We start from the raw sequence: 13,134 nt of genomic DNA on the forward strand, positions 1-13,134 counted from the left end.
AGTATATTCATCCCTCCACATGTGTGGATTAAGCATTTGCGGATTTGATTATTTGTAGATTACTATATTCGCTCCTGCCACCAAAAAAACTTCTCTCCAGACTTCTGTAGAGTCTTTTGCCAGAAGCTGACCACAGACTTGCCCTGAAGGACCTATAGGTGCCTAGAACAGTACTGTGGCGGCATACAGACCGCCCAAAAAGGGTAGTCTGTCCGCATCTTGCTCTGCTGTGCGAGGGAGCCATAGCGGACAAACCGTGTGGCTTCATAGCGCCAGGACATGCAAATGCTAGGCGTCCGTCATGTCAAAATGGCGGAGCCCTGTATACATGGGCACCGCCATTTTGACGCCCTCGTCACATGCTAGGGGTGAAGCAAGTATGGGCAGTGCGCCTTCAGCCAACCCTTAGCACATGATGAGGGCCACTTTATGCCTGTCTAGATCAGGCCCCAATCAGGTAAAAATAAATGGTGAGCCTATATTTGTGGTTTACAGGGGGTAGGCTGCACCTCTGACCCCCACAAATGTTGAAGGCCAATTGTACTTTGCAGACACAGCTCCTTTCTTCTGCTATCAAAGGCCAGCATTAACACCCCATGAAGGAGTCAAAGATGGTTGGGTGGTGAGAACATCTGCTAGAGAGAGTGTGCACTGCTGTCATGATACAGTTAGCAAAATGAGAACATGAAAGAAGTTAAAAGCCATGATAATTAGTAACCTCAAATTCCACCATGGCCTTCTTCATGCTTTCCACATCGAAGATCATCTTAATAAGGTCTTGGACTGGCTTGGGAAGCTTTGATTTGGTTCCTGCACTCACTGTCAATTTCTTCACTGCTTCTTCATCCTTACGGGACAAAAAAAGAGAAAGCATGTATGAAGATCACACACATTTAAGGATTAGGATGCAAAAATGTAAAGCGCGCCCTCAGCTTACGCAGGGGATCCGTTCTGCCCCCCCCGTGTAAGCCGAATTCTGCGCATGCTCAAGCCCCATTCATTCGAATGAATGGGGCTTGTGCATACAGCAGTGCATGCGCACCATAGGCGCGTGCCCCATTAATTCCAATGGGATGTGCCGCCCCTTGCTGCTCTACATGGGTTTGAGCGTATGCTCAAATCCGCGTATGACGCGGGCACACTGTATTTTGATTCATCTAGTTTAGCTAGAGACAGTCAGCATGCAGTCTGGAACTTACAGCCCCGCACACTTAAACTAAATCTAACTTTCTATATTAAGCCTAGTTCTAAAGAGGTAATAAGCCTTTATTTTCTCCACAGGAAAACAAAAATTAATTTCAAATTTTGTCCCATTCAAATAAAGTCACTGAAAAGCTACAGCCCCCAGAATGCCCCAATCAGTACAGCTAATAGCTTCAATGACACAACTCAATTATTGCAAGCCAATCCTTTTATGTTGCCTTTAGCTGACACAAACAAGGTCATTTGAAGGAGCTCAAGCTAAGAACAAAAGAATAGATCCAATTCTTAAGCATTAAACTCTCATACCAAACAGAAGAAAAGGAGTATCAAAGAAAGGAGATAGTATGCTCTGTGAGAGAAAAGGAGTTACTATAATCCTAACACACAGTAGGACGTAAAAGGGTGTACACTTTGTCCAGGCTAGACCCGAAGTAGGGTTAAGTGAGGGCTGAGCGTTTACATGGTCAAAACCCTTGTGCTGGCACCTGGGCGCCATGTGGGCATGCACCTGACCAGATGGAGGGCATCATGATGACATCGCTCGTGCGCAGTGCCCAAACAGTCCTAAGGCTGCAGCATGGTGCTTATGGCACCTCTGTAGCGGTGCAGATAGGCGCTGTACTGGATTGGGGGCATGGCATGCAGTTGCTGCATCCCCAATCCAGTGCTTCGAGGGGTGGCGCAGAGCCACCCCTTACAGGATGTTTGTACAGCCCCTAAGTTCCACTGAGATTTCCTCACTTCTGAGTAAAGATGTATAGCCCAAGGGTCCCTAGCACTTCATTGCAAATATATTGGGTATTATTTTTAAAGTCCCTCCCCCCCCCCCCCCCTCAGCAGCCAACTGGGCCTGCCTAGCCTCTGAGAGGTTCTATCAGACATTTCACTGTGTTTGGAGGTCTTTTCCCCACCTCAGTAGGCTTTCTAAGATTGGTGTCTTGAGCTGCTTTAGTGTCAACATTTAGAGGACAAGACCCCCAAAATGGAGTGCTAGACTGAAAATCCAGGCTTGGATCTAGTGAAAGATGTAAAAAGGAACGCAAACTGCAAAATAGTCAGTTAAGAACTCCTCTTGCTTCACAGAGCTCTGGAAAAATACTATTGCTTTTTTGGGGTAATAAGAATTGACAGCCCAACATTTTGTGAAGATGAAAGAGGTAAACTGGAGGAGTGACTCTCCAGAGACCTGCAGGAGGCCAACCCTGTTGTACATAGTCTGATATTCCCAAATAAGTAATTTTTCTTTTTGGAATGCAATCATTGTTACCTGACCATAGTCTATTTCCAGAGGGTAGAATTTTTTGGGATACTTGGTAAAATTTTTGGAATGCCAGGAATTGCCTGTCTTTTCCTCATACAGGTTCAGGAAATGTTCAATGGCTTCTTCTTTAGATGACATCTGTTCTAGCTTATTGCTTCCAATGACTGTTCCAACACGACCCCAAGAACGGAAAACCCAATATCTACAATCAAAAGGAAATATGAGAAAAACAAGCACTTAGGACTAAATTGAGCAAATGGCTTTAGAGGAGAACATGCTTACAACAAAGGACAAATCCAAATCCCATTAGTTCACATGTGCATTCCATTACCAACAGCTGCAGTGAAAGGCTCTGTCTACTGTCCTCTGCCTACACAAGCTGACAATGGCCTCAGAAAACACATCATTAAAGAAGAACAGAAAGCATTTGTGGATTTAGGAGCTGTGAAATATTTAGATCCCAAAGCTAACAACAATAAACTACACTCAGTGCTATAAGAACAGTCTTCCAACCTGCCCCCTAAATCTAAATCTTTATAATCATAATATCAGCACTGTAACCATTTCCCATGCTACAAAGTTTTATTTTGGCTTTGTTTTTAGCTCCCCATTTTGGTCTATTTTTGAAAACATATATATAAAAATATACACACTTATGTATGTATGGACAAATACGTAATTTTAAAAACAGTGGGTACAGGTGACCCATCTAGTATTTCTCTGCTAATTTAACATCAGTAGTGGAACACAAGGCCTTGCAACACATGTCACTGATTCTTGCTGTGTGCCTTCAAGTCATAACGAACTTATGGCAACGTCAGGTTTTCTTGGAAGGATCTGTTTACAGGGTTTTCTTGTTAAGACTTGTTCAGAGGGGGTTTGCCTCTGCCTTTCTCTGAGGCTGAAAGAGAGCTTGCCCAAGGTCACCCAGTGTGTTTCTTTGAGCCAGTACTCAAATCACCTCACCACAACACACTGGATTCTACCTCTTGCATTTACTTGGCTCTTGCATCCAGCTCATGGAAATTCAAGCCACAGTATAACTCTGCTTAGTCTTTAAGGAAATAAAAGACTACCAAATAGTAAGTAATATCTACCCAGATGTAAGCACCATTAACTTGAAAAGTTTGTCCTCTATACAACTGTGTATGAGACTCTAGCTTCAATGTAACAGACTAACAGAGCTACTAGCCTTCTGTACAACTGCCTCTGGCACTGGATTCACATAACATGTTTAAGAGCATAGAAAAGAGAATTAACAAGTTGAGGGCAGCTATTCTGTTCAGGTCTCTCACTCCTATGTGCAAGGCAATTCTCTTTTAGGAAAAAAGAAAAACTAACCTGATTTCTCGGTCATCTTCTAGTAGCTGAAGCTTATAATATGAATTTGTTCCTCTGACGATATCGACTAGGCCAAGAGTAGCACTGAAGATTTTACCAGCCTTTTCAAAGACATGAGCAGAATCTTCCAACCCTTATAGATATATATATATTTAAAGAGAAGGTGAACAAGAGTTGGAGAGAAAAACATTTTTCTTTACTCAGATTATTAGATGAACCAAGCACAAGTCCTACCCAGCATGGAAATGCTGGCAGGCAGTTCATTTCCTTTCCTACTTCAAACAGAAAGAAATCTCAAAAGAGAATTTCAACACTGTCTACATTTTATTTTAAATTATTTATTATACCCCTTCGCACAGTACCAGGGGTGCATAAAGGGGTCCCTGAACATCCCCAAGCCCTCAAAAATCCTCCAGCACGAGTAAAACCTATTAAGCCAGTCATCCTAAGAGTGAGATGACAGAAATCAACAAGGCAATGAGAAACATGATGGAATTTCATAGAGAAGGCTATGAGAAGATTTAAAACTCTAAGAAGGAACCAGCAGTGTGCAAAGCCACCAAGTGATAATGCTGAGATCTATTGGATTTCCCCCCTTTCCACTGATTTGCTAGCCAGTGGCATATGGCCCAATGTCCTTGCTCCAACTTCAGCTCCAACCTCACAACTTCCTTACATTGCACTAGCAATCACCACACAATGTCTTCCTCATTTCTGGTTTGTTTCTCTGCCTCTCTCCACCCCATACTATCACACTTTTGTCAGCTTATTTAAGTTTGGATACCTGGGAAAACAAACAAGGGGCAAGTCATGGTTGTGGATTCAGATGTCACAACAATCCATGGTGTAAAAAAGCCAGACCATAAGGCAACAGGAAAGAATACAGTACGATTGTGGTTTGTGGCTGGTTAACAACCCATGGCTTTCTCATGGGACTGCACATCAAACAAATCCAACTTTCACCATGGTGTCTCATGATACATGAACACACTTCTGCAGTTCATATGTTACAGAGGTATTTACACAGCATGCACCATGAAAGGCTGGGCATTTACAGATAGTAAAGCTTCCATGGTCCTAAATTTATTACGGAAAGACAGAACTGGAGATGTACATTTGGGTTTCTGAAATCACCTGAATCAGGATCCACAGCAGCTCCTCCTTTTACTGTCAGCTTCATTTTCTTTTCAGACTTGCTTGTTCCTAGACAAAATGAAAGAGGGAGGAAGGGAATAGTAAGAATATAATTGTAAGTTAAATAAGCTAAAACATTTCTATTTAATTCCTTGTTTTTTAAAAAAGTATGAAGATCTGTATTTTTTTAAAATGATAAAACTAGAGATGGCATGCACCATCTTAAAAAGCATTGCCCTTTCCTTTGTACACAGAGATGATGCCTTATATATTTATGAGTAATGAAGAAAGCAAAAGGTAAGATGAGGGACCTTATGCTCTCCAAATATTAAGACAACTCCTTTGGTGCCTTGCCAGATGGGTGTTGCATGCCAAAACATATGGAAGGCCAAATATCCCCACCCCTGCATATGGGAGTCTGAAATACAGGACAACACAAATGTCTTGAGACAACACCTGTGAATTTATGAACACATGTCCAAGGTAATAACCAGATTTCTGCAATTCAAGATGCCATGCAAGCTGTACACAAGCCCACTCATTCACAGATTAAGGCCTCATTAGCCCCAAACCAATCTACCCCCATTCACCAGCCCACTAGCAATTGGTAATTTGAGAGCATCCATTCCTGTTGTTCTTCAGAAGGAAGCAGAGCAGTTTGGGAGGAGGATTTGCATACGTTAGCAAAGGGAGGGCTTCTTATTTTCACTCCAAGAAGCCAGCAAATCATCCTGGCAAGCAATGGCAATAAGACAAAGGTTTGTAGTGGAGAGGGTGCTGTTACATTTTTGTTCCCCTTCACCTTGCTCTTCTTTGTTCTTCCCAGTGCTCTTCAGGTTCGAGTGTCCGCTGTTTTTGCCTCCCACAAACACCTCTTTGTGCTCCTGTTTGACCTCTGCACCCCAGGGAGAGAGTGCACGAAGTAACAGAAGCTCCTGGAAACCCTTGCTGGAAGACTTCACATCCTGGAGGAACTCCTCTGAAACCACACGCACCTGGGCCACCTTCACTTCCTCCATTTTCTTATTCATCTTCTCAACTTCCTCTGTAATGTTATTAATGGGAGATGGGGAGAAGAGAGAGAGAGCAGAAGAAAAAACAAGTCATGGGCCTGTTACAGACAGCCAAAATAAAGCTGCTTCGAGTCACTTTGGAGGTATGGTATTTCAATGATGCATGAGTCCTAAGAGTCTGGAAGTTTCACCAAAGCTGCACTCCAGTCCTTAGGACTGGAGCATGGCTTTGGTGCGGCCTTTGGACTCTTAGGCCGCATGTATCATTGAAATACCATACCTCCAAAGTGACTTGAAGCAGCTTTATTTTGGCTGTCTGTAACAGGCCATGGTATATCATTCTTTTTATGGGGTTTAGCATTGGATACGTCAGTTACTTTTGCAAAGGTGTGAAAAGATCATGATTCAAAGGCAGAGCTCATGTCTTACATTCACTGAATCTCAGGTTCACAGCAACAGAGCATGGAAGCATTAATCTTGTAGATTAAACCTAGGAGTTGTAGATCATCTTTTAGACTAAAACTAGGAGTTGTAGCTCAAAAATTAACTTCTCCAAGCTTTAAATGAGAACACAGACATTTTATAATAAATCAGGCCATCTAGTTCAGTACCGCTCCTTACAGGTTTAGATCCCAAAACAGCTCAATGAGAACTGAGCATGCTCAGTGGATACAAAATGTTGAGTGTGTGTTTCAGGGAGGAAAAAGAGAAGGAGTGGAAGATGAAATGACAGGCTGATACCACCTTAGGAACAGTTCCCACTTCTTATGCTTCTAAAACAGGGCTTAGAATCAGGTTGTCTTCCAGATATTGTTTACCGCAATTCCCATAATTATTCATCACTGGTTTTACTGGATAGGGTTGCTGGGATGTGCATTCAAATTATATCTGGAGGTCACACAATTCTCAACACTGCTTTAAAACCTCAAAAGCACAATGTTTCATATTTACTCCAGCATGCAATTTTAAGGGGCATATTTATAATTTTAAGGAGCAAGAACTCTACTTCCAATCAATCAATCAATCAATCAGAATGACATTCAGCAATTCCACACTGACATTTTTAAAAAGGTCAACAGAAGGTTAAAAAAATGGGACAGCAGGAAAGGATGTCAAGTTCATTGAAACAAGAGGGATTTCTATATTATAATTTAAAGCACTTGTCTGTCACGCTATAGAAATCCACATATCTCATCAGTCACCAAATCTAATGTAAAGTCGAAGGCTTTCATGGCCGGCATCCATAGTTTTTTGTGGGTTTTTCGGGCTAGGTGGCCATGTTCTAGCAGAGTTTCTTTCTGACGGTTCGCCAGCATCTGTGGCTGGCATCTTCAGAGATTTGCTAGGCAAAGTTTCCAACAGCAAACACAGGAATTAGGAGTATATTGAAATATAGTTGGATCACTTTAAAGCATGTGTAGCCATGTTATGTTTAATATTTCAATTCAAAACTGAATGGAAAGATTTTTATAATTCCGATGCCTTCCATACCCTTCACATCCCATTCTGTCATTAGCTGTAATTATTATAATTGAAAACCAGCTTTTTCTCCTATTCCAGAATTAGACTATCTTAACACTTCTCCTATTTGAAGTTTGCTAATGACACTGAAAACACTCACTTTGCGAGCTTATGCACAAGTCTGCTTTATTCACAGTAGCTGTCACCTTTCCTCCAAGCTCTTCAATGGTAGACTTGATTTCATCCTTGTTTTTTGACAATTTCCCAAGGATTAAAATCTTCATGCTACTTAATGGTTTATCTGTTGGTTCAAATGTAAATGAACAGAATATAATAGGTAGATCATGTGAGGTAGGGGGGAAAGAAGACATACAAAATTATTTCTATATTTAAAATCAACTTTTTAACCAACAGAATCCAACTTTTATGCCAAGAAAATGTGTATAATACTTAGTGCATACTGTGTATTCTGAGTGGTGAGGATCTAACCTCCCCATGATGATGTTGGACCTGGAAATCCCATGATCCCTGACCAAGCTGGCTGGGGATGATAGAAGTTGGAGTCACACATTATCTAGGATCACGTGTTCTAAAGTCATAGGAAAAGCAAAGCATTCCACAGTGTCCCACAACTTTAATATTGGATGTGCAGACTTTCTGATTTCAGAACTGGCATTATCCCAAAATTTTCAAAAATTTTACTTGCATGGTAAGGTCTAGAATCTTGGGTTTGATTAGTTTAATGTGAAAGTCTCAGGACACTGAAATCTATGGCCAGTATCAAACCCTGCTCTTTCTTGAAATTGCAGAATATACCAACTCGGAATATAAAAGTAAAACTTATCAACTTATCAATTAAGGGCCATTCATGGCTCCAGATGTCTTTAAAAATAAACCTCCCCATGATCACAATATATGCTTTCTTATTTTGCTTCCAAGTTGTCTAGGAAAACACAACCCTGCTATCAATGTGTTAGAGCTGACACATCATTTAACAACATTAATTTATGCCCAGTACATATGATTTAGTTCATACTATTGGTATGGTTTATGCACATGAGAGGGAAAATATTTCCACATCTTTCCTCAGAGAAGCACTCATGAGAGAAGAGGTAAGCAATCTGCAGCCTTTCAGATGTTGCCGGGTTTTATGTCCCATCAGTCAGCATAACCAATGATATAAGGTAATAGGAGCTGCAGTCCCAACAATACCTGGAAGGCTATAAATTGACTGCCCTGGATTAGATAAGGCTAGGTGCTGTAGGTGATATTTCAGAGGAAGGTCATGGCAAACCACCAAAGTCTATTCCTTACCTAACAAAACCATATGCAATTAATGGGACCAACATAAGTCAACAGGCAACCTGAATGTGTGTGCGCACACACACACACACACACACATGTTGACTTTTAACAAGCCAGTAGATGGCAGCAACAGACTAATTTCTTTGGCTCAATAACAGGTGCTATAGGCTATATTTCAGAGGAAGGAACTGGCAAAACTACCCGAGTATTCCTCACCCAAAAAACCCTATGAAAATCATGGGGTCGCCATACATCGGCTGGCAACTTGAAGACATACACAGATTTTCTCCATTATCTTCTGAGGAGAAACTTTGTGCAGGCTGAATTAGACAGGCCCACTCACACAATTAACATTTGTGTGAATGGAAGTCTGCCAAGATGTATGTACCGAAGAGGCACTGATGTATAGGCAGGCAGAAATGTATATGGGGGAGGGGGAAATGTGTCTATATGGGCTGCTCCTCTCCCTTCAACCAGATACCAGATGCAACAGCACTCAGAACAAAAGAGGCTATGCACCCTGGGGCTCTGCTGGTATATGTTATTCATTGTGAAGGTGCATATTAAATCTGGTTAAGATTTATATATAGAACACACACTTTGCATTGAGGGAATTGTGAAGCATTTCCTTACCCCAATGAGAATACTAATGAATTCAGGGTTAGAAATGCAGTTAGCACTGTGATTAAGACTTTATGTACATTTCCTCTATTTCTTGACCTACGTGAGAATTCCAGTTCCCACCCCACCCTGAATGTAGCCAACCTACTGACAATAGGAGAACAGACACTTTTACTTCACTGAAAAAATGGCATGAGACCTTTTGTTGTTCCAATATGTTACATTAGCTGGGATACATCCCTGGCTCCACAGTTTATTTTTGTTTTGTAGAATATAAAAACACAGGACATGGCTTGTGGTTGAAATTTGGAGCTGCAGAACAACCAAACTGTAGATCAGTGGTTCCCAACCTTCCTAATGCCGCAATCCTTTAATACAGTTCCTCATGTTGTGGTGTCCCAAGCCCATGAAATTATTTTTGTTGCTACTTCATAACTGTAATTAAATAGGTGTTTTCCAATGGTCTTAGGCAACCCCCATGAAAGGGGTCCCAACCTACAGGTTGGGAACCACTGCTGTAGATTATGTTTTATGTGAATTAAAAAAGGTGACTCTGTGGGACCAAAATGTCCTATCTTGAATCATGTGGGTTAAATGATCTTGGAAACATAATAATAATGTGTGCATGTCTTATGCTATTTGGTTAGGAACAATGTGTATAGACTGGTTATGAATGTAAAACTTAAATCATGACGACTACAAAAAAATTATTATTCTTTTAAAATGTTTTGGAAGTATTCAAGTGGAAAAACAAAGAACAGCAAAACTTTTATGCCCCTTGTAACTTTCATTCAAGGTTTTTGTGTCTGTTTTTTTCTAGTATCAAAAAGCATTACATAGGCGAGTTACGAACCACCATAAAATACGTATTGACTACGTATTAGGGTTAGGAAGGGGCGGTGCTTCTGCACCCCCCTAACCCTAGTACGTAGTCAATACGTATAACATGGCGGCGGCCGTTCCACACGGCTGCCGCCATATTGACGTAGCGGACGCTGTGCGTCCGCACGTCGCTTATGACCTTGTGAGTGCGCCATTGGCGCCTCGTGGTGTCATAACCGCGCCGCAGGAAGAAGCTCCATTTTGGAGCTTCTTTTTTGCTCCGCAAGGCAGTCGCGTGGTTTGGCTGCTGCGGCTCCCTCGCAGAGCAAACAGCAACGGCGGTCTGTAACGCTCCTTATACATTCTTTTAAGGTTTGACTATATTTAAAACAGAATTCTTTCATCATTTTCTCTTTAGCAAAAACACTAACCCACAAGCCTCATTTACCTGCTGGAGCAGTGGAGTTTTCTACAATGGGAGTGGAAACTGCTGGAGGAGGTGCAGAGTTTGTAGAGGCAGATTCTGGAGGGAAAGCTCTATCTTGCCTTTTAACCTTGAATTTCTTCAGATATGTTATTTCCCGGAATGCCTGTGTTTCAGCAACATATGAAAAGTGAGGAAAGTAAAAAAAGGAGAAAAATTGAGAAGGAGGAATCCCTTAGAAAATAATGCTGGCTGGAGGATTCTGGGAGTCTCATAAACTCTGCTTATCTGCTCATCCTCAAAGGATAGCTGCTAGTTTAGTGTGTGTTCATTGCAGAGATCACCAGGCAGCATGCCACATGCACTATAGGATAAGAAACTTGTTTAATACTAACAATACGTTACAGTAGTGTTTTTTCTAGAATATATACAGCTTCAGCTTAGTCATACCAAAAACTAATTAACTGTTTCACTACATTTATTCATTTGAAACCATATAGTGCATACTAGGCTTCCAAAGCAATTTTCATGGCTCAAAACTGCTTACAATTAAAATAATACTGATTTAAAAAAATACCAAAACAGAAACAGACTCAGCCAATAAAAGCCCTCAGTAGGATTTAATCACATTTTAGAACTTCATTTTTTAGCATAATTGTTTTCACAAAGACAAGAGTGAAATGTAAGGAGCACATTATTCCATGATCTGAGAAGAACTGCCCAGAAAACATTTTCTATAGTTCCAAACAATTGTGCCTTCCCTACATGGGACACAAGAGGTCTTCTTCACTAGATCTTAGAGAGAAGGCAAACTGATGCACAAGGAAGCCCCTGAGATATTCTAAATCCAAACCAGACAGACAAATGAATCTGTTATATCTGAAAAGCACTAAGTGCCACTCCAGATTCCAAACTATTGTGGTGCTGAAGGAGGAAGGACAAGAAGCAAGTACCAGGATGTTAAACACAAAGGGAGAAAAGTTGAAGGGGCAAGAACATTTTGTGGAGTAAGGATCATGAAGCCAAAAGAAAAGGAAGATGGAAACTGAAACTCCCTTCTCTCCCCAGATGTGCTCCCTCCATCCACTCACCATGACATTTCATAGATAATTACCCTAGTTTAATGAACAGGCAATAAATCTAGCTACACTTCCCACCTTTGGGATTATCCATTCCTTCCTGTTGGGAGTCTGTGTCTTGGCAACACATTTGGTCCAAGCGGTGATGTCCCCAGTGCAGTAATAAGCATCACTTTTGAACACAAACTGGCCTTTGCACTCCTCACAGGGCAACAGAGCTCCAAAAGCCATTCCATCTGCAACACGGTCCAAGATCTATAGCAACAGAAGGGCAAGAAGAGTCATGAAAGAATGAAAGACATATTTATGGCACTGTACTATATGCAAGACAATCATAGAGCCATCCCATGCAGCTTCATATCCTGTCCTGTACTAAGTTGACTCAGGCATATTGGAACAGTTACTTTTTGGACAATAGTTACTATGCAATGGACCCACAGTATCTGCGAGGGATCTGTTCCAGACCTCCTCCCCACAAATACTAAAATGTTCAAGTCCTATTGTCCTTAATGGTGGTGTGGACATGCAGCCACACCACCATTAGGGACAATGGGACAGAAGTCCCCCATCTCCCTCCTTCTTTCCCCCTTCCTTCCTCTTTTTCCCAGCTTGACTTTGGGGGCAGAGTCTGCTGCCCAGTCAGCCGAGGGCAGGGCCAGGGCCAATGTGGGGTCGGGGCTTGAGTTTCAGAGCCCTGTCCCCAGGCCTAGCACTTGGACGGAGCCTCGGGGCTCCACAACTCAAGCCCTGGCCCTGGTGCTGGCTCCCTCTGGCCAACGGGGCTCCAGAACTTGATCCACCACTGGCCAGGCCACTTATGGTTATTGGGAATTGGATTGGTTCCCTAGCCCTGAAGCAGACATGAACAGAATTCAGGATTGTACTTTTACTTGAAAAAGGAAGAAAGTTGCGCTCACTTCCGGGTTTGGTGCGGAGGCGAGAGGAGCGCGCCCGCGGTGTTCCGGGGAACGCTCGCTCCGCGCAGTGGTGCTGCGCGAAGAACGGGGCTCCGTGAAACAGCTTGGAACCCCAAAGCAGCTATCACTCCCCAAGAGATAGGGGTCTCGGTGGGTAGCCCGCAGAGGTTCTGGAAGGCATCCAGCCCGGTGGAAGGAGAAGGAGGGGCGAGGACAGCCAGGGAGCCGAGGAGTTAACTCAGACTGAAGTCTGAGTGTTAAACCCAGCGGCGCGGCAGCAGCCTTTAGGCATTTATCGCCGGCACCAACCTTTTGTTTTTGAAGCGTCAGGCTCTCTAGCCTTCAAAAGCAACTAACAAACCTTCGGGTCCCTAAATAACTGGGACGAAGAGAGGATAAAGGACGCTACTAACTTACAACCACCCAAGACAAATGACCACAAGCGGGTAGGAATACTTTACTCTCCATTTTCTTAGCAGGGGGAAGTTTGAACTTATCGTCTCTCTACTTGTTGCTCAGACTCCCCTTTATTATTTATTATTTATTGAAGAAC

At 42.3% G+C, this 13,134-nt stretch overlaps 1 protein-coding gene across 1 annotated transcript in view; it reads right to left on the bottom strand.

Moving 5' to 3' along the window:
- Positions 1–13,134, bottom strand: part of PARP1 (poly(ADP-ribose) polymerase 1) — a 56,517-nt gene that overhangs the window by 12,336 nt on the left and 31,047 nt on the right. Inside the window, exons 7-14 of the mRNA XM_089529437.1 lie at positions 11,743–11,919; positions 10,610–10,751; positions 7,574–7,714; positions 5,742–5,984; positions 4,940–5,008; positions 3,806–3,938; positions 2,471–2,666; positions 719–847 (exon numbers count right to left, since the gene is read on the bottom strand). Coding sequence (XP_089385563.1) covers positions 719–847; positions 2,471–2,666; positions 3,806–3,938; positions 4,940–5,008; positions 5,742–5,984; positions 7,574–7,714; positions 10,610–10,751; positions 11,743–11,919 — 1,230 coding nt within the window. The remainder of the gene's footprint in view (positions 1–718; positions 848–2,470; positions 2,667–3,805; positions 3,939–4,939; positions 5,009–5,741; positions 5,985–7,573; positions 7,715–10,609; positions 10,752–11,742; positions 11,920–13,134) is intronic.

The sequence above is a fragment of the Sceloporus occidentalis genome, unplaced genomic scaffold (assembly GCF_023333645.1).
Source record: "Sceloporus occidentalis isolate IW3139 unplaced genomic scaffold, rSceOcc1.0.p SCAF_6, whole genome shotgun sequence".
Lineage (NCBI taxonomy): Eukaryota > Metazoa > Chordata > Lepidosauria > Squamata > Phrynosomatidae > Sceloporus > Sceloporus occidentalis.